Raw genomic sequence first — 24,213 nt, 5'->3', positions numbered from 1 at the left:
CCAATGGCCGAGACCGAGAAGGGGTGGATGCAGAAGTTGGAGGAAAACCAGGCAAGGTTGCTGTCTTCAAAGACAAACGAGAGCATTTCAAGGAGAGGGTGATCGGCTGGCCAAGGGCTACGTACGGATAAGCCAAGGATATAAGGAGAGAACATTGGATTTAGGCACGAGGAGGTCTTGACAAGACCTTGGGTGATCTTGACAAGAGCAATTTGGGTGGCAGGGTGGGGGGACCAGGGTCCTATTAGGGAGGTTTGAGAGTGAGAGAGAGGGGAGAAATCAGAGACAGTACCGACACTCTTCCCACATATCGTCGTGAAGGGAAGGAAGGAGGGAACTAAGGCGGTGGCTACAGGGGTAGGAAGATCTAGAAAGGTTGGCTGGCTTGTTGGTTGGTTGGTTTGGTTTCAGACAGGAGGAGGAATGGCATGTTTAGTGCTCGTGAGCATGACCTGGCTGGTTCCTGGAGAAGGTCAGTACAATTGATAAACTCTGGCTGAACTAATTGGGGAAAACAAAGAAGGTCTAATGATCTGTGTCAGGAATAAAAAGACGTAATCACTACAGGCTCCACAGATGCGAAAAGGATAATCAGGTTGAATGTTTATTTCTTCCTTTTGTTCCAAATCGTTGATTTGAGTCCGGTTTCCCTCACTTCGCTGGTGGTTCCGTGTGTATTCTTCTTTGTTTCATTTTGGATAGCCTTCACTTCTCCGTATCCATGAGTCTGTTTCCATTTTGTTTGTTAGTTTATTTTGTTCTTTAGCTTCCACATAGGAGTGAAATCATATGGTCAGAGAATCCAAAAATAAACCCACACATATATGGACAATTGATTTTCGGCAAATCAGTACCGTTCAACAACAAACGGTACCGGGGCAGCTGGATATTCATATACCAAATAAGTGAATCTCGGTTCATACCTTGCACCACATGCAAAAATTAACTCAAAATGGACCATTGTAATGTATAGTTAAGTAACAGCTTTACTTAACTGTAAAACTTCGGAAAGAAAATACAGGAGAAACCCTGTGGGACCTTGAGTCAGGCAAAGATTTCTTAGATGTGACACCAGAGGCACAGCGCACAGGAGCAAACACTGGGTTTCGAAAAGCTGGGACTTCTGCTTTGCAAAAACGTCGTGAAGAGGATGAAAAGACCAGCCACAGGCTGGGAGAGAACACTGGCAAACTGTACATTTGGTAAAAGACATGTATACAGATTTTATGAAGAATTCTCAAAACTCAATAATAAGAAAACAAACAATACAATTTTTTAAAAAGATTTGGACAGATGCTTCACCAGAGAAATTATGTGGATGGCGGATCAACCCAAGGAAACACGCTTAACAGGACTGACTGCAGCCAGACCTCGGCTCTGGGAAGGCTGCCATCCCCAACGATTCGGTCCTTGACACTGTTGTTCACGGGGGGGGGGGGGGGGGGGGGGGGGAGGGAGTGTCTCCCCTGTTGAACAAAACTCCGGTTCCCAGCCAGCCCTGTGGTGCTGACACCTGTGTGACTGGTCATGTGTCTCTCAGGCGACAGACAAAGGGGAGAAGGCGTGAGTGAGCATGAATTTTCAAACAAATCGCTTCTTCAACAGCCTTCCAGAATGAATTAAGTTGGAGAACCCAGGTTCCTCTGTAGTAAGGAAATGCAGAGTAAAACCACAATGAAATATCACCGTGCAAAATTAAAAAGACCAACCGTACCAAACATTGGCGAGAATGTAGAGGAGAGAAAGTCATACACCCAGCGTTGGAATATGCTCTGCAGTTTCATGAGAAGAGATTCACTTACCATATGACCCAGCTTTCCACTCTGAGATCTTTACCCAAGGGAAGCAAAAGCACAGCTGGCCCTGAGTAACACGGGTTTGAACTGTCTGGGTGCACTTATACACGGATTTTTTTCAATAAATACAGCCGAGCCTATGTATCCATGGGTTTGGCATCTGCAGATTCAACCAACTGTGGGTTTAAAACAGTATTTTTGCATTCCCAACCGCTGATTCCCAACCACAGATTCCCAAGCGCAGAACAAAAATACTGCTTTGGATCCTCAGTTGGACCAACTATAGTTAAGTTTGGGGGGAGGGGCATCAAAGTTATTCCCAGATATTTGGCTGCCCGGGAGGGGGGTGATTGGTACCCCTAATCCATATGTTGTTCAAGGGTCAACAGTACATTTCTATACAAAGACATGTACATGAATGTTCACAGCAGCTCTATTTGTGATGACAATAACAAATAAAAACAATACGAATGCCCCTCAATCGGTGAATGGGTAAATAAGCTATGGCACATCCACACAATGAATATCACTCAGAAATAAAAAGGAACAGACTACTGGTAAATGCTACAAAATAAATGAATCCCAAACACATGTCAAGCGAAAGAACCCAGACAAATGAAGAGTACATACTGTATAGGTCCGCTTACATGAAATTTTAGAAACTAGAAGGTAATTTAAAGAGACAGAAAGCAGATTCGTAGCGTTTTGAGAACAGTGGGGGATTGGGAGGGAGGGCTGTAAAGGAGGAGTGACTAAAGGACAAGAGGACATTGTTTAGGGTGACGGGCATGCTCATTATCTTGATTGTGGTGATGGCTTCATTAATGACATAGTATCTGTCACTTTAAATATATGCAATTTATGTTAAGTATACCGCAATAAACTGTTAAAAAATAAGTTTGGAGAGTATTGTACTTGGAATTTTTATACAAAGCCAGTCTTCCTTAATGCATTTGATTGTTCTGTTTCTCTTGAAATGATATAACGAACACGTCCCAAATCAGAGCCCACAAACCACCTCTAGTTTCACAAGTAGGGTGGGTGGCTCTGATACGGTGGGAAAGGGCCCAGTTTTGAGGGTCATTCTTCCATCCCTGTGCGACAGCAGGTCGAGACGAGGTCGCTGGCTTTTAAGCACACAAGGGCACAGCAGGAGAGGCGTCCCCCCCACAGGACTGAAACGTCCTCTCCCCATGCTCTGCTCGCTTTCTGGAGAAGCGAGTGGCCGCGGTTTGAACGAAAATGAAAACGTCCGCGGGAGCTCAGCCATCTGAGGGCGCCGACCTGTGACCCCGGGTCCGCACAGCAGCAGTGTGAGGGTCGGGGTGCTGTGCGGGGCAGGAGGGAGGGAGGACAAGGCGGCCGAGGTTTCCAGGTTCCGGGGTGAAGCGGCTTTGGGTACGGAGCCTCAGAGCAGCCCCAACCCGCTCAGAGCCTCTGCATCTCGCTGCCCCAAAGGCAGCTGCCTAGCCCTCTGCGCGCAGAGCCAGAGCCCGGGGCCAGGACTTGGAGGTTGACCAGGCCTGGTGTCCAGAGGTCAAAATGGGTGGCCAGGCATGGCCCCGGCAGTGGCTGCGTTTGTCCCTGGTTTTGCACGCAGCGTGCCACGTGTCCACATGAGGCAACGGAGCTAGCAGGGCGGGAGGCGGACTGCCCCTGACGTTCCTCGGTTCCAGCCCTGGCGCTATCGGTCACCAGCCGTGCGCCTCGGGCAAGTTACTTAACTGCTCTGCGCCTCGGTTTCTCCACCAGGAAAATGAAATTATCACAAACACTTGTAAGAATTAAAGGAATTAATAGCTGTAAGATTTTTAGACAAGCACGAGTGTAGTCACAAAGTAGGCTGGCTGCGGTGTTTGCTGTCGTTGCATTCTGCGTGTTTGGAAATCCCTCCACCGCCTTCCCTACGCATCACACAACTCCGGCTTCAAGCTGCGAAGACCGAGCACCCGACCACCTGACTCCAGGGTGCCATGGGCAGTTCCCCTAACACCCTTAGATTAAGTTCATCAGGTTTGGGACTCCTGCTGTTTTATTTCTATTGCCCTGGCTGCTAACAACCTCTTAGAACATCTAGAATTCAAGTCTTGGGGGGAAGGTGGGGCCGGACTGATCCATGTAGGTTCTGCTATCTCCAGCAGGGGGCGATCGGCACCGAGCTTTCCTTGGCATTCTGTACCTTACACCCCACCCCAATCCCTGGGAACAATAAACTTTATTGAAGGCGGGAAGGTCACTGGATCTAAAGCCCCCCATGCATCTGTGGGCAGGGCTCCTCCCCGGACTCTGACTTTCCTAGTTCCCATCTGCCCCACTTTCCAGAGGAGGAGCCTCCTGCCACAGGTGACCAGGCCTTCCTTTCCCTGTCTGTAAAGTAGGAAGTCACCTCTGCTTCCTCCCCTGAGGTTTCCCACAAGTAAATTCCTAGCAGAAAGGACAAGCTCCAGGCCCAGCCCACAAGCAGGGAAAAGCCATTTCCTTAAGTGGCAACGGAGAGGCCACTCCAGATCAGGAGCAAGCAGCGCCCGCCAGCTGCGGGTTCTCCCAGGCCTCGGTATCCCAGTGTCCCAGATCATCCCAAATCTCGGCCCCAGGGTGGACCCCTTTAATTCTGCACCACCAAGGAGCTGCCAAGTCCACATTCAGGCCTTCCTCACCCCCTCCCCACCCAAACAGCACAAATGAAGGACAAAAAAAAAAAAATCAAGTCTTTATTGTTTGATTAATAAACTGGCTTGGAGGGGCAAGAGCAGAGTGCATGGGAAAACCCAGCCTTGATTAGTCAGAAACCCCTGTTAACTGTGTACAAAATGAATGTTACAAAATCATGTAAAAAAACTGGGTCAGCAAAGCAGCAGCCCTTATGGAGGGCTCAAGGCACTTGGAGGCTGAGAAATGGGCCTACCCCAGCCCCTGCAGCACGGCCGAGGGACTGGGGACCCGAGGTCTGCACCCTCCCCTCCTTCACCACAGGGCACCCTGCTCTCCTCTCACCCCACTTACAAATCACTAAAAAACCGCCCCCCAGAGGGGCATAAACATCAGAGGCCAAGAAGGCCCTGCCAGAAACGAAGCAGCCCTGAGCTGAGCGCTGAGCTCCCTGTTCCCCAGCGGCCCAGGCCTGGGGAAGGGCTACCCTTGTTCTCCATGCCCAGCAGTGTGAGCAGACACAGAACCTGGATCTGGGGAGGGCCCCAGGCACTGTCCCCCAGGGAGGCAGTGGCCATAGGCGGCCTGAGCTGGCCATCAGAGGAAGCACAGCCTGGGCTTTGGTCAGTGCCAACTGTGGGGAGAAGGACCACTGTCCCATCCAGCCCCCACGATGTGGTGCTATCCTGGCATGGTCCTGCAGAAGCCGCTGCCCGGGACAGCCCCTAAACGGGGTAGCACATGCAGCATCCTGTGCCTGTCGTGTCCATGCTGGGCTTGGCACCAGGCCCCAGGAGCCCGTCGGTGACAGTGGCAGAGTGCTCCGCAATGCTGTCTTCCACCCGGGTGATGTACAGGACCGTCAGCAGCACCCCCAGGAACTGAGAAGAAGGGGCAGGGTGGATGAGAGTCTGCTTGGGACCTGGGCAGCCCTCTTTGGCAGTCCCCAGCTCCCAGAAACCCTGGCAGCCAGTCACGAGCACTCAAGGCACCAGTGACCTGGGAAACCCCCAGAGCACAGCCTTCTCCCTGGCACCCCCACCGCTCAAGTGGCCCCACCCTGGGCCCTCCGCTGCCCTCCCAGGTCATCCTGAGACCTCCCCTGCTCCTCCTCAGCAGGGGTTTCTCCTTTTTGGGATTCCTATCTCCACCCACACTACAACACTCGCCATCTGGAGGACCTTGGGCAGGTCGCTTAACCTCTCCAAGCCTCAGGTGCCTTCTCTGTAAGATGGGTATGATAATAGTACCTACCTCACAGAACCGAAGGAGGCAGTGCCTGGGAAGCACTCAGAAGAGCTTTATAAGCAATGCTATTGCCATTCTCCCTCTCCTCTCAGCCCTCCCAGGATGAGCCGGGATTGCTGGTATAGCCTCACCCGCCCCTTTGTACCTCCTCTGCACTCTGTGATCACCAGCCACCCTTCATCTGAACCCACAGCCCACCCACCAGCCCTGAGTGCAGTGGGGACCAGCCCACCTGGGGAAACAGGATGCCCAGCAGCAGGCCCGCCATGACGGTGTAGTTGTCCATGAACCAGATGAGCACGGCGTTGGTGCAGCCCCGCACGTGGATGACGTTCTGCACGATGAGGCGCTGCACGGGAAGGACCTGCTGAGCGCCGCGCCCGCGGAGCCCAGTCCCAACTCTGCCGCTCATCGAGGTTGGGGCAGCTCCCCCGACCTCCCTGAACCTCAGTTTCTCAGGTGCAATATGAGAAGGTGGTTCCTGACCACTGGGTCTCAACCAGCAGCAGTGTTCCCTGTAACACTGGGAACATTGTGGTGGGACTTCCGGTTGTCACGCAGAATGGGGCTGGGGCCTGAGGGACTCCAGAGCGAAGGGCAGCCCTACTTCACTGACAACCTCTATGCCTCCCAGACGCTCCCCGGGCTTTCACGTGGGTGAAAACCCATTCGTGACGGCCTGTGCCGAGAGCCTAACTCCAGACACATATAAAAACCGGTGTTTTCCACGTGGTTTTACAACACACTGAATTTTGCACAAATACTACTATGTAGAAATTAAGGAACAATTATACTTTTTTTGTCCAAAACTTTATAGAGAATTGTTCACCCTTTAAAAAAACACATCAACTGCAAAAATAAGGCACATGGTGTGCAAGCTGCCGACTAACGCCCCCGCCCTCCAGTAGCAGCTGCCCTGCGCGCAAGCGCCCGGCTGCACGGGGTCTTCCGCTGCACCGGTCTCGTGCCTGAGCCCCTACATGGTGAAATATGGCCATAAATTGTTTTATTTTACTTCTCCTTCCATCTCAGCTAGATTGTTACTTGTTTTGAAATTAGGTGTGTGGATAGGCTATGTTATCTCTGAATTTCATTTCAGGATAATCACAAAGGCATAACTGAGAGTTTATTACAAAAATTGGCCATTGGGTCTGAAGGCTTGAGAGCCACTGTGGGCCTACAGCTCTCCACCCAAAACGTGCATCACCATCCCCTCTGGGCCCCAAGGAGGACCATCTCTAACAGGCTCCCAGGGGGTGCGGCTGCTGCTGGGTCTGGGACCTCACTTTGAGAACCACTACTCAGAGGCATCTCAAGTCACCATTTTTAGCTCCCTTCTCAGCACTAAGCCGGCTTCTCTCCTAGTCCAGGGACTTAGCTCAGGAAGCTGACCCAGGAGGGGTCCCACAGAGGGCTCTCTGTCCCCCTGGAACTCCTGGGTCCCAGGCAGAGAGCACCCATGTGAGCCATCTGCAAACTGGTGGCTCCAAGGACAGAGGGGGGCTGGTGCCGAGCACACTGGGCACACGAGCGTGCCTCACAGACGTGCCCACAGCAGGCTGCCTCTCCCAGCCTAGGGGGCGCTCTGCTCCCTGAGCCCCTCTGTGTCTGGGTAGCAGTGGAAATCCCCGCAGTCTCTGGCTACTGTTCAAAGCCAGAAACGTTGGAAAATCTCAGCAGCCAGGAGGCTCACCCCTAGAAACCCTCCAGCCACTTGGGATAGGAAGGAGGAGCAACCTTTCTGGAGGAGATTTCAAAGACATTACCTCCTTGTCAATAGTTCTGTAGCCACACATGGTGTTGACAACGCTGGTCTGAAACAGAAAGGTGTGTTAGCGGTCACTCACACGGTGCTTACTGTCAAAGACACTAGTAATAATATTCTCCCTGTTTTATGGACGAAGGAACTGAGGCGCAGAGTTGCACGGTCCAGTGTGGTTGGAGCTGAGATTCCCACCCAGGCAGCCTGCCTCGAGTCTGCATCGTAACATCCCACCTCCAAGAAACGCGCTGGGAGGAAAGGTGGGAGGGCTAGTTCTGTGGCACCTGGGTGGGAACCACTCCTCGACCAGCGACCAGTGGAAGACTAGGAGCACAGAGGAAAGGGTGCAGCCCCAGGCTCCCCTGCCCTGCCCTGCCAGAGGCACAGCTCTGCTGGCGGTGACGGTGACGCGCTGTCTCAGAGGCCAGGCTGGGCTTCTCCTGCTCTGCCGGCTCTCCTGAAGAAAAACCTCAGACCACAGCGGGGACCTGGCCAGGGGTGCTTTATCGGAGAGCAAGGCCGGGACCTCTGACCACACTTCCCTGCCCCAGCTGATGGCCACCCCGCCAGTGAAAGGAAGTGCCGCTCCAGTTCCTTTCTGGGAAGACAGTTGTTCCCAAAAACTTCTAGGTGCTGATCAATCTAAGTTGGTCCTAGACCCCACCCCACCCCTTCCCAGCATGTGTAAGTCACAGGGATGGCAGGGGCGCTTCCTGTTGTGCCTGGGGCCCTGTGCGGTCTCCTCCTCCCATCAGGTGAGAGAGACAGCCAGGTGCCGGTCCCGCCCCTCCACATCTAAGTGAAAGCTGCTGTGGGGGCAGGGTGCCGGCAGTGACCCAGGAGGGCAGCGGAGAGGCCGTGTGGCCCTGGGCATCGTGTTGCCTGGTCCAGGTGCCACTCTGTCACTTCGGGGCTCTGTGACCAGCCTTGGGCGTGCTGCTGAGGGGCTGGCTCATGGAGGCACTCAGTAAGTACTTGGTGAAGGAGTGAATGAAGGAATGGGCTCCTTGGTCTCCTCCATAAGCAGTGGTGATCAGTGAACCCACCTCACGGGGCTGTTTGAACACGAGGTGGGACACACACAGAAAATGACTGTCCAAGGGCCACACACGGATGAGCACAGGAATGCTGGCTGGAGTGACTTTGTTACAATCCCGGCTTCTGGAAAGGCCAGGAAGGACACCTACTCTCCTTCCAAAAGAGTGGGTTGGATCTCAGACATCACCCAGATTGGCCTCAGTGTCAGGGCCTGGTGTGTGAGCAAAACACTTCCCTCAATCTCGACCGCCTCCATGTGCCCTCAGACCCAGCATCCAGTTAGCATTTCTGGCCCCTCCAGGCCATGAACATGACCCCAGGGAGAGGGTCAGGCCAGGAGCGGGTCCATGAGGCATCATGGGAGCTTTCTACCGTGTTTGTTCATCCACTCAGGCATTCATTGAACAAATAGTGCCTGAATACCTGTTATGTGCCAATAACCATTCTAGGTATTCAGAATATGGGAGAACAAAACAAAGACCTTGCCTTCACAGAACTTCTATGCTAGAAAGGGAGACCGAACATAACAAACAAGCAAAGCATCTTGCCTGCCTCCATAATTCTGTGAGCCAGTCCCTTATAACAGCCTCTTTACACAAACACACACACACGCAGAGACGCATGCATCCTATTGGTTCCGTTCCCCTGCTGAACGGAGCCAGCGGGTCCCCTCACAGGTGGGACAGTGGACTCATTCAATGCCTGGTCAAGGCGGGGTGCACAGGCTCGGCTTCTCTGTCCCAGTATGGGACAGCTCTGGGGGATCGTCCACGTAGATGGCGCTGAGGTTCCTACTGAGGCTGCATCATTGCTCAACTTCTCCCTCTGCCCAACTCCGCTTCTGTCGCATCCCTTACAGGTGTTGGTCCTGGGAGCACCTCCGACTAAGCCTCCTGCGCACTGACCTGAATCTCGGAGCCTGCTTCCCAGCGCGCCTGGTTTGCAACACGCGCCCTGCTGTGCCAGCCCTTAACCAGACGCCCCGCATCCGCCTCTGCCCGCTCAGCAGCCACGGGAAAGCCCAAGTCAGATCTGCCACTCAGCCAGTGAGGCCCTCTACGCCCTGTCACTCACGGGAACGTCTAAGTTCTGATCGTACCTCCGGGGCACCCATAACTTCGCTGACTCCATTTGCTACTCCCCTAGCTCTGCTACAGCCACGCTGCCTCTGCACTGTTTCTCAAACACACTAGGGCCATTCCCGCTCGGGGCCTTTGCATTTGCTGGTCTCTCTGCCAGGAAGGCCCCTCCCCAGATACACACGTCTTACTCCCTCCCGTCCTTCAGAGTGTTTCGGAGAACCCACCTTCTCAATATGCAAAATCGCAGTCCTCCACGTCCCTGCTTTACTTTTATCCTTAGCATTTATCACCTCCTAACGTCCTCCTTTACTTACTTATTTTGTCAGTTTTCCCCACAAGGACCTCAGCTCCGTGAGGGCAGAGAGGTCTGTGTGTGCTTGCTGCACCCCTAGAACCTAGAATCACATCTGGCAAATAGTAGGTCCTCAATAAACCCTTGTTGAATGAATGAATGAGTGAGTGAGTGAATAAATACAAGTTGAGCTTCCATATCTCAGCTTGGACATTCAGGTGCCACTGCCCTGGGTGACAAAGTCTAGGATCACCTCCCCCAGGCCTCTCTGAAAACCCCGGGCTCCTTCTCCTCACTTCTGCTGCCCAGAGGGCTACCCTAAAATGGCAGCTAAAATTTCCAAACAAGCCTCCCCTCCTGGGCTGGCCTTTTTTAGGGCTCGTGCGCTCGTCACTGGCTCCCTGACTCACAGGCGAGGCCCCGACCCCCACCAGCAGCTGCTCAGTTTACAGAATCCGGCAGTGGGCACAGAAGGCGGGAGACGTCAGGAGAGAAATTTTCCATGACTGTCTGGAGCATGATGAGTAAGCGCAAAGCTCTCTGCCTATTCCAGCCCAGAAACCAGGCAATTTTTGGACACATTCGTCCAAACACAGAGGACTGACGAAGCCTCTCTCATTCAGTGACGACACAGGGCAGCCTCCCAAGTGGCTAAGGGGGTGAGAGAGTTGACAGGACCCTCCTGGCATTTACATCACTGGCAAGAGCTTTGATGTAATGAAGATCCCCTTCCAAGAGCCTTATTACTGATGGTCACCAGGCCCTCAAGCCCAAAGTCCCTGGAGATACGCAGGCCCTGCTCTGGCCCTCTGGCCATGGCTATAGAGCCGGCCGTGCCTGCTATGCTGTCCTGGCCCGGAAGCCCCCCCCCTGCCCCCCACTCCTGGTCTAGCGTGTCCGGTAGTCAGAGCTCTGGCGATGGCTGCCTGCCTCTCATCCCAGCCCCATTGACCCTGGGCAAGGCGCCTAGCCTTTGGGTCCCTCAGTTTCCTCATCTGTACAGCGGGCCAGTAACAGTACCTGCCTCACAGGGTAGCTGAAAGGACTAAATGAGTCAGTACAACTGAAGAGCCTAGAGAGGCCTGCACGCAGTGAGGGCTCAGTAGAGGCGAACTACCACTTCTAATAAAGGGAAGCCCCCGCCCTCTGGTGTACCCCTTTCAGTAGCCCTTAAGGCCCAGGAAGCCTGGACAGCGACCACCACCTGCTGCCCACCCCACCCCAGTCCTGAAAGATGACAAAGGTGCTTGACCAGCTGGTGGGCCCCAGGAGCAGGGAATACCGTGTTTCTGATGCAGCAGGTATAGGGCACCCCGCAGGCCAGGGGTCCGGGGGCGTTGCAGTCGTGATACTGGTTTTTGCTCCAATCTTGGTAGTCTTCCCCGCCACAGCACTTAAACTGAGAGAGAAAGCAAGCAGAGAACGGAGCTGCTGTCACCGCCGAGGCTGTGGCCAGGCAGCAGGAGGGGGTCCTGGCAAGAGATGATGCAATTTATGATGGGGCCCACCCTGGTACTGGGAGCTACAGGGAGAACCCGAGGCTGGAGGTTGTCAGGTCAAGGCACTCCACAGGCAGCATAGCTGCCCAGGAGGTAGTGAGCTCCCAGTCACTGGAAAGGCATGCAAGCCAAGGCTGAGAAGCCCCTTAGTGGGTCATCAGGGTGATGACTAAGCACTGGATGGCAAAGTCCTTCCTCAACAAATGGATTCCATCGTCATGTCCCAATACAGGTCTTAGACCAGAAAAATTGACCTTTAAGGCACCAGAGACTAGGACTCTATGGCAGTCCCAACACCCGGTGGCCCCCTGCACCACACTGATCTGCTCCTCACTGGCCCCAGCGCTGCCTGCCCTGCCCTTAGCAAAGGGGCACGCAGCGCTCCCATCCTGCCCTGGGCTCATGACTGAGCGACAATGTGACTGGTGTCAGCTCCCCATTGGGTTAGCTCCTCCTTGCATCTGCCGTTGTGGTGCCAATACCTGGGGAGAGTCGGTATTCTACTGGGGTGCAGTGTGGCCAGGCCCTGTTCTGGGCACCAGAGAGAGGGTGAGCAAAGCAACACAGCCCCTGCCCACATGGGACACATCCAGTGGGGGGAGACTGAGCGCAAGCAGGACATGAAAAGGCCAGTGAGGTAGTGCCGTGTACCGGGAATGTGAAAACACAGGGAAAGGGGGTTGCAGCTTTAGGTTAGGAGGTCAGGAAAGGCCTCTGAGGAGATGATGACTTGAATCTGACACATGAACAATAGGAAAAAGGCCACAAGTGCAAAGATCCTGCACAGAAACAAGCAAGTTGTATTCCGGCAGCAGGCGCAGAGGTGAGCGTGTGTGGAGCACAGCAAGGGGAGTGGAAGGGGTGAGGCTGAGGGGGCCACACGGGCCAGACAGACAAAGCCTTGTGAGCCAGGGTAGCAGGGAGCTGGGACCGTATTCTGAGTGACAGGAAGTCACTGGAAGTCAATAGGGGAGTGATGTGGTTGGAGGTCCTGGTAAAAACAAACCAGATGCCTTTTACTGTCCTCCCAGGGCCCGTATGGATCTTAGGTGTTAGGAAGTGAAAGTGCCTCTCTGTGGCACAGTGCAAAGGGCATTTGCTTTGTAACCAGTCGGACCAGAGTTCAAATCCTCACACCACCACTCCTAGCTGTGTGACTCCAGGCAAGTTGATCAGACTCTCTGAGCCTTATATCCTCCTTTGTAAAGCAGGACGAGGAATCCCACCTGCGCACAGCTGAGCTGAGGATTACAAAGAGAGGCCATGCATCGTGTGCCCCGCACAGGGCCTGGCACCAAGCAGTGCCCAGAGAGCGAGTCACCCCCTCCAGCCCACTCCAGAAAAAATAAAATCCCCAAGCCAGCTGAGGGCTGCTTCCAATAAAAACATCTTGCTCCACCCAACAGCCAGAGCTGGCAGGCACATCCCTGGCAGCAAAGGGCCTCCCAGAGGCTGCACCTGTTGTGACTGCAGCTGAGCCCTGAGCCAAGGGAGTGGCCACCACGGGTGGCCCTGCGTCAGTGAGATGCTGGTCCCCACTGATGGCTATCACGGGGGATTGGGCCATCATGGGGGATGAGCCCCCAAGGTCATGTCCCGGGAAGTGCTACCAGGGCGGAGGAGGCTCGCAGCCCTCAGGCTCTGCCTGTCCTCCCCTAGGAGAGCATAAGTGTCACAGCTGATACTGACTGACTGACGTCTCACCTCACACCTAGCGCTTCTCTGAGCACTAATTAAGTCCAGGGAATGCCACAATGATGCCAAGAGGAAGGGACCACCAGTATGCCCCTGACACAGGGGAGGAACTGAGGATCAGGACTGAATGGGACTGGTGAGCCCAGCAGGACAGTGGCTGGCCTGCAACTGCTATTATTGTCCGGACAGACTTGGGTGGACCTCAGGGGAAGAAGTCTTGCTCCGTCCCCAGTGGGAGGGAACAGAGTCAGGGAAGAGCTCTGGTCGCACGGGGCTGTCCCTTGACATGGCAGGGAGTAAGCTCCCCCCACAGAAGGGACGTGGCAGAAGGGACTTTTGAACTGGGTGGCTTAGAGGTCACTCCCATCTCAAGGAAGGAGGATCATTGTCCATTGGAGAGGGGCACCCCCGGGCCCTGTGGGGTGGTTTGTAGTTGCACCTGACCTTGCTCTTTCTGTCTTAGGGGGAGGTTCCAAGTAACTGAAAAGGGACAGGTAGGGCAAGGACACTCTGGACCGAGCATGTGGGAGGACTAGTTAAGAAGGTCAAGCGCCATCCTTGGTGGCCATCCATGGCCCACCCTCGCCTCCCAACTTGGCCGTGCTTTGGGAGTGTGTAAGACATGTAACTCCTCACCCTCACCCTCTGGAGCAGGGTCCCACGCAGGGAGCGAAGGGCAGGGGAGGCACATCTCTGACCCACTAATCCCAGCTCACCTCCTTCTGAACGAAGTCCATGATGTTCTTGAAGTCCAGGTCGTCGTAGTAGTTCTCAATCCCTCTTCGAATGTTGTCGTTCAGAAAGTCGATGGTCTGTTTGGACAGGGAAATTACGAAAGAAGAGGACCACACATGCCCCCGAGTCCAAGCCAAGATTTCCCAGAAGTTCCAATTGGAACAGAGTGCCCGAGTACCCAGAGAACCACATCCGACCCCCCACCCGCCTGCACAGAGCACCCCCTCCATTCCCACCCTGAACACTCACAACCTCCCTGCCCACACCCCCCTCATGCCCCTAATGCCCATCTGATGCCTGAGTCCCTCTGCCATGTCTGAGCAGGAGTGATTCACTCCTTCTCCCTTACAGATTAAACAACCCAGGCCCTGAGAGGGCGGGGCCCTGTGCAGCCCCAAGCAGCCATGCAGCTGGCCCTCGGCTGCCCCAGCTCCCAGCGTGGTGTTCCTTCACCTGCCCAAAGACAGGCCTGAACTGAATCTTCTCTTTGCCCTCTAAACTTCCTCTTGGCTCTTTTCTATTGTCCCACCTCTTGTGCTGCAGATAAGGGAACTGAGGCCAGAGAGGGGACCTGACTCGCCCAACCTCACAGAGTAGGCGGGTTAGGGGCCCAGCCAGGACTGGAAACGAGGTCCTCCCCCAAGGGCCTCTTCTCTCCGCTGCTGCACGCTGGCCCCAAGGCAAGTGCCCACCTCCTAGCTCCCGGACGACCCCCGCCGGGAAGAGCGCTGGCACACTGCCCTCTCCCAGTCGCGCCAGGCCTGCTAGTCATCAGGCCCTTGTGCTGAGACCCCAGGGCACAAAAGGCTTCACAAAAGTCCCCGGAGCGGGAAGGGGTGGGGACAGGAATTCGGGCAGCCCAGCTCCCCGGTCACAGTGACAATCAGGCTTTCAGAGCAGGGAGGCCCTTGTGTCAGCAGAGGCTGTGCCAGCACAAAGGGGCATTCTCGGCTCTGGAGCCGGACAGCCGCAGGGGAGGTGACCGCGGGGACATTAGGACAACAGGGCCCTGGGTTCCGGGACCAGTCCTACCACTGTAGGCCCTGTCCCGGCTCTTCCCCTCTCTGGGCCTCAGTTTCCCCACCTGTGAACTGACCCTGCAGGCCTATATTTAAGACACAGTCCAGCTCTAAGAACCGAAGACTGGGCTGAGAGGGGCTGTGAAGCTTTCTGATCAAGAACAGTCCATGCAGCCACCCAGGCCTCAGGCACTTCATTTAACACTGGAGCCTCCATTTCCTTCCGTGAGAAACGGGGAAGCAATCCTCGGCCTCCCAGCGCTTTGAGAGGTACATGAACTAAAGCTACAGAAGTCCTTCGCAACGCGCCAGGCACACAGGAGGTGCTGGGCCTGTTACACACCGTGTTTGCTGTGTGTAATGCGCACCCACGTTTTTGGCCCGAACTTTCAGGAAAAACATCTTTTTTTTTAATTTTTTAATTCAATTATTTACTTATTTATATTTAGATACTTGTATTTGAAATTATAAAGGAGTTTTAGCATTTATTTTTGAACATATTATGGTACAAGAAATTTTATGTAACAAATAATTACAAAACACAAAAACAGATACAAGCTATTTCAGGTACTTCCCATGTATAATGTGCATCCTTAATTTTCCCTCAAAAATTTGGGCAAATGTGTGCATTATACGTGGGAAAATACGGTAGATCTTTGTTCTTCCGGGAGACGCATACTCTATTGCACCCTTCACACCCATCATGTCATCCACGGGAAACGGTTAATTCCGAAGGGGAACCAAGGCCCCAGGTCCTGTCTAAAAGACTAGTGCAACAGAGCCAGCCCCTGGCCCGGGACCCCTCACAAACACCCTGCAGCCCAGAGAAGCGGCGTGACTTGTCCAATCAGCTACTGGTCGCTGGCAGATTGCCGCTGGAACCAAGGTGTCAAACTCCCAGCCTGAGAGACTAAAAAGCCAAGGTAAGAACCCGACGAGGTTCAGTTCGGGGCCATCTCTCCAGCCCATCTCCAGTATCAGAAAGGGAAGCACAAAGCACACTCCAGCCAGTCCTTCCCACACACTGCTCAGGGCCAAGGTAACAAAGGAGACTGGCTGGGGAAGCCTCTCCGTGGCCAGAAGGAAAACCCTCTGCTCACAATACACAGCCGCTCCGGAGCAGACGCGTGAGCTGGGGAAGACTGGACGGCCGCCTCGGGAGGCCGGGGCCAGCCCTCTCCCACGTGAAAGCCTCTGCGCTCAAAAGCCCGCAGCCCCTTGTGTCCGTCGGTGTGCAGGGTCTGGCTGGAACAGTGGCTTGCTGTCCACACGGCCTGGGCCTTTCCAACAGTGGGTGCCTGGTCCTCTGGGTGATGAAGGGACAGGCCAGCCAGCTGGGACATGGTTGGGGTGTCTAAGAAACAGGACACCAGGGTGGGGCCAGTCTGCCACCCATGGTAGGGCAGGGGATGAGCTCACGGCATTGAACAGCATGCTGAAGAGCTTGGCTGAGCTGAAGTACAAGAGGGCAGTGTCAGAGTCAGGGACACGTCTAAGGCTACGAGCCTCAGGCTGTGTCAGCTGGTTTCCTTCTACTCTCAAGGCCCTGCAGACACAGCCCTGGTCCACCATGTCCTTCTGCACCTGCCCTAGCCCACTGGCCACCTCCCTGGCTCTCCACTGGACCATGTGCTGGAGACTGAGGTAGGGGTATGGGGGCAGGAGGCCCGGGGCGGGGTCAGCGGAGGGGATGCCCACAGGCCCGACGGGGAAAGGCTCTCCCGCCCTCTTTGGTGAGTGGCCCTGCCCTCTCTCCTCAAACCAGCTCAGCCTCTGAGCACTCTCCAAAGCTGCTGACTCCAAAAGAGGCCTCTTTGTGAACATCGGGCCTTCCATCTGGTATACTGCGCTGGGGCCCTGTTCACTGGAGGCCTCCCGAAATGGGCAGGAAACACACATGGTCCCAGGCCTCCTGGGCGGCAGCTGCCCCCAGTTCCTATCAGCAACCTCCCTGTGTCACGCTGGTTCTTCGTGTGTGAACTGCCTTGGGCACCCTGTGTGTGTGTGTGTGTGTGTGTGTGTGTAGGACATTTAGGTGGTACCTGTGCTGTGACGGGGTCGGGGATGGGAGAGAAATTACAGTGAGGCAGGTGAGTCGCACAGTTCATTAGTAACTGGAAAGTGCTCTGCTGTGTCCAGCTGTGCTCCGAGAGGCTGGGGGTGCTGCTCAGAGGATGTGCCTTGCAGAGCATGGCAGGGAAGAGAGAACTCTGGAGTCCTCCACTGCACCCAGAGGACACACACACCCAGTGCCACCCCGGCCCTGCTCTAAACCAGGTCACACCGGCAGGGGCAGCTCCGACAAGGACTAGAAAACCCCCTTTCACCAACAGCTGGCCTGGCCTCCGGGCCACATGGCCAGGTTTAAATTAAGCAAAGAGTAAGCAAACATCAAAGGGCATGGGGGTTTCAGAACACGTTGTTTAAGCCACCAGATTCAAGCTGTCTAGTTCTTTCTTTTAAATCTGCTTCTAAAGATATCCAAAGCCTGGGTTTCACCCCTCTCGGCAGAGATGCTCAGAGTGTTTTTACACAAATGAGGAATTGAAAGGGGTGGGGGGACAAGTGGCAGCTGCTCCCCCAGGGTAGGAGGCTGGAGGAGCAGGAAGAGGAGGGAGGAAGGGAAGGGTCAGCAGCTGGAGCCTTCCCCCGGGCCTCTGGGGATGGAGGTGTCCTAGTTTCCTGGCTTCCTGGAGGTGGCACATCAGCTTCTAAGACCCAAGGCTGGGGAGGCCGGGCTTCTGGAAGCCTAGCTGGAACCAGTGCCAACCTGGTTCTCACGACATGAAGCCAGCATCTCATAACTCAGCCAGCACCTCTGGGCTTCCCTCGGTTTCCCTAGAAGGTGGGGACTCGTCCTCTTGCCCCCAGACCCCAGCCTCTGCTCCAGCCCTGAGACAGGCCCCCTCTAACCACCAATGGCCAAAGAGAACCCAAGAAGCAAGAAGAAAAAGGAGAGGAAAGCTGCAAGGTTCTTTGGAATATTTGCCATTTCCATCCTCAGATCTGGCCGAGGTCAGAGATTTAATTCCCATGGTGGGGGAGGTTATGCCTCAGTTTCCCATGTATTTGGGGCTCTAGTTCTCACCCCCAAACAGCTGTCCACTGTGGGGCACACCAGCTGTGGGAGTCTGATAGGGTAAGTGCAGAACTTTCTCTACTTGGCTCTGAGTAAAAAGATATACATGTTCCGGTGTTCAGCTAAGTGGGCCATAGTGCTCTCTCCTTCCTCCCTGCCCTTGACCTCAAGGTCAGGCCCAGAGCCAGCCAGTGCCAGTGCCATTAAAAAAAAAAAAAACCCCACAGGCTGTGTGCTGCCCACTATTTCCTTGGCCTCGTGTTGGGTGTGGCAACAATACCCTTGGATCAAGGCCAGGAAAGAGGCCTCCCCTCCCCCTACCCTGGTGGTAGGGGGGTGGAGACCTGGGATTGGGGCACAGATATACCAGGTATAGCCCAGCACCCTCTGGGTGCCCCTGCTCAGCTCTGCCCGACAGGGAGCACACAGGTAGGAGCCGCCCCCCTCTAGTGCCCCTGACATCCTCAAGAGAGGCCCGAGAACAAGCTGGGGTGATGGCAGGCCAAGAGGGCAAGACACAGGCCAGTCGTGTAGGTCATCTGTCTCTCCTCCCACTGGCCAAGGTCAAGATGTCACACTTCTGCTTCTAAAGCCCAGGCCCTCAGGGCCACTCACTCCCCGTGCATGGCCGTGGGCCCTGTGCAAGCAGAGAGGCCACTTCAGTTTGACCGTCAAGTCATAATTGACAGCGGAAACCTCGTCCGGGTCAAGGGTGGATGGAGAGTTTCTGCCTCACCCCTGGAAGCCTGTTTATCTTTTGTAGCCGGGCTGGGGCCATGGGCTGGGGCCATGGTTTATGCGTCTTCCTGAGAACTTAATGCAAAGTCATTAGCTTAATGATTTGTCCTCATTTGTCACCACAAGCGGATTCTGAGTTAATAGGTAACCTGCAGGCCTGGGTTTGTTATAGTGGCTCAGAGAAATGTCTCCTTCTCTTGGTAAGAAAAAAATGGAACTGGGAACTCACCTCGTCCCGGCAGCTGACCTTGATTGCTCCTCACCTTCATCTCTACCTTACTCTGCCCCTTCCTGCCACCGTCAACAAACTGGGCCTACCCTCCCTGTCCTCACCAGTGGCTCATCTCTTGTCTTGTTTTATAAAAATCACATTGCATTACAGTTGGAAAGAACACTTTACATGGTATTTTCCCCTTCATTATGACAAAAGAAAAAGAAACTTTGGAAGCTAGGGAAAAAAATATGAATCAGAAAATAAAAATACCCTAGCCCCATCCCTTAGAGGAAATGAGTTTGTATGCTCACATTTCTGTGTCCTGCCAGAGTTTTCAGGACTATTTTTTTACTGTGGAAATTTTACTGTGCTTACTGTTTTGTGTCTCACTTTTCAATTATTTGAAGTACATATTACAAGGATATGATAGCGCAGCCCACCAGGAGCCCTGAACAGCTGAGACCCATGATGGTGAGGGTCCCCCCGGGTGACACGCTGAGACCCGCCCCCTGGCAGGGCCTGGTGAGGGGACACCCCATCCATGGGGAAGGAACAGGGTCGGGGGATGACTGGTAACTTACACCCCTGAGCCCAGTCCCACAGCACCCGTCTCTGTGAGGACGACACTGCCCCTGGAGGGTCCATCTTGGCTCAGCTCCCTTACTGAAGAGGAGTGGTGTCACAGCCCCTGTGACCTATAAGGCACCAGAAAATGACAAATAAAACTGCCTTTGTGAAAGCACGCTGGAAACCAGACTACTGTTCACTTAGGGGATTATTTATTAAAACCACTGATGCCACGGACCATGGCCTGGACCTGGGCGGCAGCCAGGAGAGCACTGACCCACCATCTCTGGAAAGCCGTGGGCCGGCTGGGGGCCCTGCTGGCTGCACAGAAAAGCATCCCAGTGGGCAGATGGAATGAACAACTCTCCCCTCAATACTGCCAAAAACATACCAACGCCCTGGCTCTGCCAGCTCAGAGCAGATGGTCCGAGAAGTAGAAAAGAGGACAAGGGAGGAGCACGTAGCAAGACTAGACTGAGAAGACAACCCATGGGGCAAACCAGAAGTCAAAAGGGACCACGGTGCCGAATCTCCTAGCATGTTAACACATTTATTATCTTCGCTTCAAGTACCGATGACTTCTATCCTACCTCTCCCAGGGATTCAGATCGAGATGACGGTCAAGATTTTGTTGAAGAGAATTTAACATGGGTTTGGGAGACTGACTTTTGGAGAGATACTTTCAGAAGTTAGGAGAGACAAACTGGTTTTAAAATAATTTTTAAAATTATTTTAAAAATTAAAAAATGTTCTTGCCCCCCCCTGAAAAAAATCAAAAGGGAAATCAAGATATATCTTGAGACAAAAGCAAATGGAAACACAACATGCCAAAACGTAAACAGTTCTAAGAAGGACGTGTAGAGTAATAATATTTATAGTGATTCCTTCTACATTAAGAAAAAGAAGATCTCAAATAAGCAATCTAACTTTATACCTTGATAAACTAGAAAAATAAACTAAAAGGGAGAAAAAGTCAGTAAAAGGAAGAAAATAACAAAGGTCAGAGTGGAAATAGATGAAATGGAGACTAGAAAGACAATAAAAAAGATCAATAAAACTAAAAGTTAGGTTTTTGAAAGAGATAAACAAAATTGACAAACCTTTAGCTAAACTCTGAAAAAAGAGATTCAAATAAATAAAATCAGAAATGAAAGAGATGTTACAAAAAAAGAGGAGACGTTACAGCTGATATCACAGAAATAAAAAGGATCATAAGAGACTATTACAAACACTACATACCAACAAACTGGGTAACCTAGAAGAAATGGAGAAATTGCTAGAAACATACAGCCAACCAAGACTGAATCATGAAGAAATAGAAAATCCAAACAGACCAATAATGAGTGAAGAACTTGAACTGGGAATTAAAAGTCTCCCAATAAAGAAAAGTCCAGGACAAAACAGCTTCACTAGCAAACTCTATCAGGCATTTGAAGAAGAATGAATACCAATCCTTCCCAAATTCTTCCCAAATATTGAGAAGGGAACAGAGAAGAAGAGAAGGGAACACTTCCAAACTCATTTATGAGGTCAACTGTAATCACTGATACTAAAATCAATAAGGACACCACAAGAAAAAAAATCACAGGCTAATATCCCTGATGAACATAGATGCGAAAATCCTCCACAATATATTAGCAGGCCAAAATCAGCAACATGAAAAAATCATACACCACGATTAAGTGGGATTTATCCCTGGGACGCAAGGGTGCTCCAGCATCTGCAAATCCTTCAACGTAGTAGGACACCACATCAACAGAATGAAAGATACAAATCTTATGATCATCTCAATAGATGCAGAAAAAGCATTTGACAAAATTCAACATCCTTTACAGATAAAAACTCTCAACAAATTAGATATGGAGAGAATGTACCTCAACATAATAAAGGCCATACATGACAAGTCCACATTTAACATCGTACACAAAAGGGAAAAGCTAAAGTCTTCTCCTCCAAGATCAGGAAGAGATACAGTGCCCACTCTCACCACTTCTATTCAACACAGTACTGGAAGTCGTTGCCAAAGCAAAAAAATACAGGCAATAAGAGAAACAAAAGCATCCAAGTTAGAAAGAAAGAAGTAAAATTGTCTGTTTCAGATGACATGATGTCATATATAGAAAACCTTCAAGACTCCAGCAAAAAAAAGAAAACTGTTAGAACTGATAGACAAATTCAGTAAAGGTATAGAATACAAAAATACAACATAAAAAAATCAAATGCATTTCTATAAACTAACAATGAACTATCCAAAAACAGAAATTAAGAAAACAAGAACAGGCCTGGCTGGTGTGGCTCAGTGGATTAAATGTCCGCCTGCAAATCAAAGGGTTGCCGGTTCAATTCCCAGTCAGGACACAGGCCTGGGTTGCACTCCTGGGGTGCGTGAGAGGCAACCACACATTGATGTTTCTCTCCCTCTTTCTCCTTCCCTTCCCCTCTCTCTAAAAATAAATAAAATCTTTTTAAAGTAAGAAAACAATAACATTTACAATAGCATCAAAAACATTAAAATACTAAGGGATAAATTTAAACAAGGATGTGAAAGACTTGTAGACTGAAACCTATAAAACACTGGAAGAAATCGAAAACAACACAGATAATTGGAAAGATATCCCTTGTTCATGGATTGAAAGAAACAATATTTTTTAAATGTCCACACTACCCAAAGTGATCTACAGATTCAATGCAATCCCTATAAATTCCAATGGCATTTTCCACAGAAATAGAAAAAAATCCTAAAATTTGTATAGAACCACAACATACCCCAAATAGCTGTAGCAATGTTGAATAAGAACAGTGAAGCTGGAGGCATCACACTTCCTGGTTTCCAACTATATTACAAAGCTATAGTTATCAAAACAGTATGTATCGATATAAAACCAGACACATAAGTCAATGCAACAGGATAGAGAGCCTAGAAACAAACCTACACATATATAGTCAACTAATTTTCAACAAAGACACCAAGGATACACAATGGGGAAAAAATAGTCTTTTCAATAAATAGTGTTGAGAAAAGTATATCCATATGCAAAAGAATGAAACTAGACCCTTATCTTACACCACACACAAAAATCAACTCAAAATGGATAACAGACTTAAACCTAAGGCCTGGAATCATAAAACCTCCACAAGAAACATAGCGAGTAAGCCTCTTGACATTGGTCTTGGTGATGATGTTTTCGATCTAACGCCAAAAGCGTAGGCAACAAAAGTAAAAATAAACAAGTGAGACCACATCAAACTAAAAAGTTTTTACACAGCAAAGGAAATGATCAAAAAAAAAATGAAAAGGCAACCTACAGAATAGGAGAAAATATTTGCAAATCATATATCTGATAAGGGGTTAATATCCAATATATATTTTTTAAAAACCTTAGAACTCAACAGAAAGAAAAAAAAACCCAATTAAACAATTGGCAGGAGACTTGAATAGATATTTTTCCAAAGAAGACACACAAATGGCCAACGGGTGCATGAAAAGATGTTCAACATCACTAACCATCAGGGAAACGCAAATCAAAGCCACAGCAAGCTGCCCTCTCACGTGAACGTCTATTAAGAAAAAGACAAGAGATAACAAATGTTGGTGAGGAGAAAAGGGAACCATTGGACACTGTTGGTGGGAATGTAAATTGGTGTGAGCATTATGGAAACCAGTGTGAAGTTTCCTCAAAAACTACCCACTTCTGGGTATGGAGCCAAAGGCAATGAACTAACTCACTGTCCGAAAGAGCTCTCTGCCACGTGAGAGCTCCCGCGTTCACTGCAGCACCGTCCCAGAGGCCCAGGTATGGAAACAGCCTCGGTGCCCGTCACCAGATGAATGTGATGAAGAAAAACCCCGTGTTTACCTTGTACTATGTATGATGTATATATATATAGTATACTCATCCAGAAAGATGAAGGAAATCCTGCCGTACGTGACAACATGGATGAATCTGGAGGACACTGCTGATTGAAGTAAGCCAAGCAAAGACAGATAGTATGGTATCACTGGTATGTGAGAAGAAGAAGAAGAAAGAAGGGGAGAAGAGATGGGGCAGGGGAAGCAGGAAGAGGAGGGGGAGGGAGGGGAAGAAGATGAAGGAGAAGAAAGTGAAGGAGAAGGAGACAGAAGTGGAACCGGTCGAACCAGAGAGGAGAGAAGTGGTTGCCAGGGCGGGGGCTGGTGGAAATGGGGAGCTATTGGTCAAAGCCCCCCACTCAGGTAGGAACATTCGGTTACAAGATGAGTGAGTTCTGGGGCTCTGACGTACGGCACGGTGACTGGGGTTAATAATACCGTATCAGAGATGTAGGGTTTGCTGACAGAGGCGATCTTCAGCATCCTCACACACAAAAGCGTTAGCCGTGTGAGGCGATGGATGTGTTAACTGGTAATCATTTCACGATGTGTACATATATAAAATCATCAAATGTAGAGTTTGCGTATGTTATCATTTTATTTGTCAATTATACTCCAATAATGCTGGGGGGTGGGAGAAATAGGGGAAAAAGGATTAAAAAAGAGACTGAGCTGCCACTGGCTTGCCGTGTGCTCTTGGGAGGGCTTCCTAACCTCTGTGCCTTACTGACTTCATGGATATAGTGGGAATCTGCTCTCCCCTCTCCTGGGGCTCATACAACAGGAAGACCCCCGCACTCCACGAGTGCAGACAGACCCATGGGTAAGGCCCACACAGAGGAGACCCAGGCAGAACAGGTTCTTCCCTATTCCCATCTGGGCCAGAATACCAGCTGCACCCATGGAGAGTTTGGCACGAGTTGCTCACTGGCTCGTTTGAAGGATCTGCA

The 24,213-nt window shown here is 51.6% G+C and overlaps 1 protein-coding gene across 1 annotated transcript in view; it reads right to left on the bottom strand.

Annotated features, from left to right (window-relative positions):
* Positions 1 to 4,493: 4,493 nt before the first annotated feature.
* The window catches only part of TSPAN15 (tetraspanin 15), a 48,103-nt gene continuing 28,383 nt past the window's right edge, over positions 4,494 to 24,213 (bottom strand). Inside the window, exons 4-8 of the mRNA XM_024561218.4 lie at positions 13,778 to 13,873; positions 11,150 to 11,266; positions 7,460 to 7,507; positions 5,926 to 6,042; positions 4,494 to 5,326 (exon numbers count right to left, since the gene is read on the bottom strand). Coding sequence (XP_024416986.1) covers positions 5,171 to 5,326; positions 5,926 to 6,042; positions 7,460 to 7,507; positions 11,150 to 11,266; positions 13,778 to 13,873 — 534 coding nt within the window. The 3' untranslated portion in view covers positions 4,494 to 5,170. The remainder of the gene's footprint in view (positions 5,327 to 5,925; positions 6,043 to 7,459; positions 7,508 to 11,149; positions 11,267 to 13,777; positions 13,874 to 24,213) is intronic.

This window comes from Desmodus rotundus, chromosome 4 (assembly GCF_022682495.2).
Source record: "Desmodus rotundus isolate HL8 chromosome 4, HLdesRot8A.1, whole genome shotgun sequence".
Lineage (NCBI taxonomy): Eukaryota > Metazoa > Chordata > Mammalia > Chiroptera > Phyllostomidae > Desmodus > Desmodus rotundus.
The sequence above is the reverse complement of the archived record's forward strand: the minus strand, read 5'-3'. Positions and strand labels throughout refer to the sequence as shown.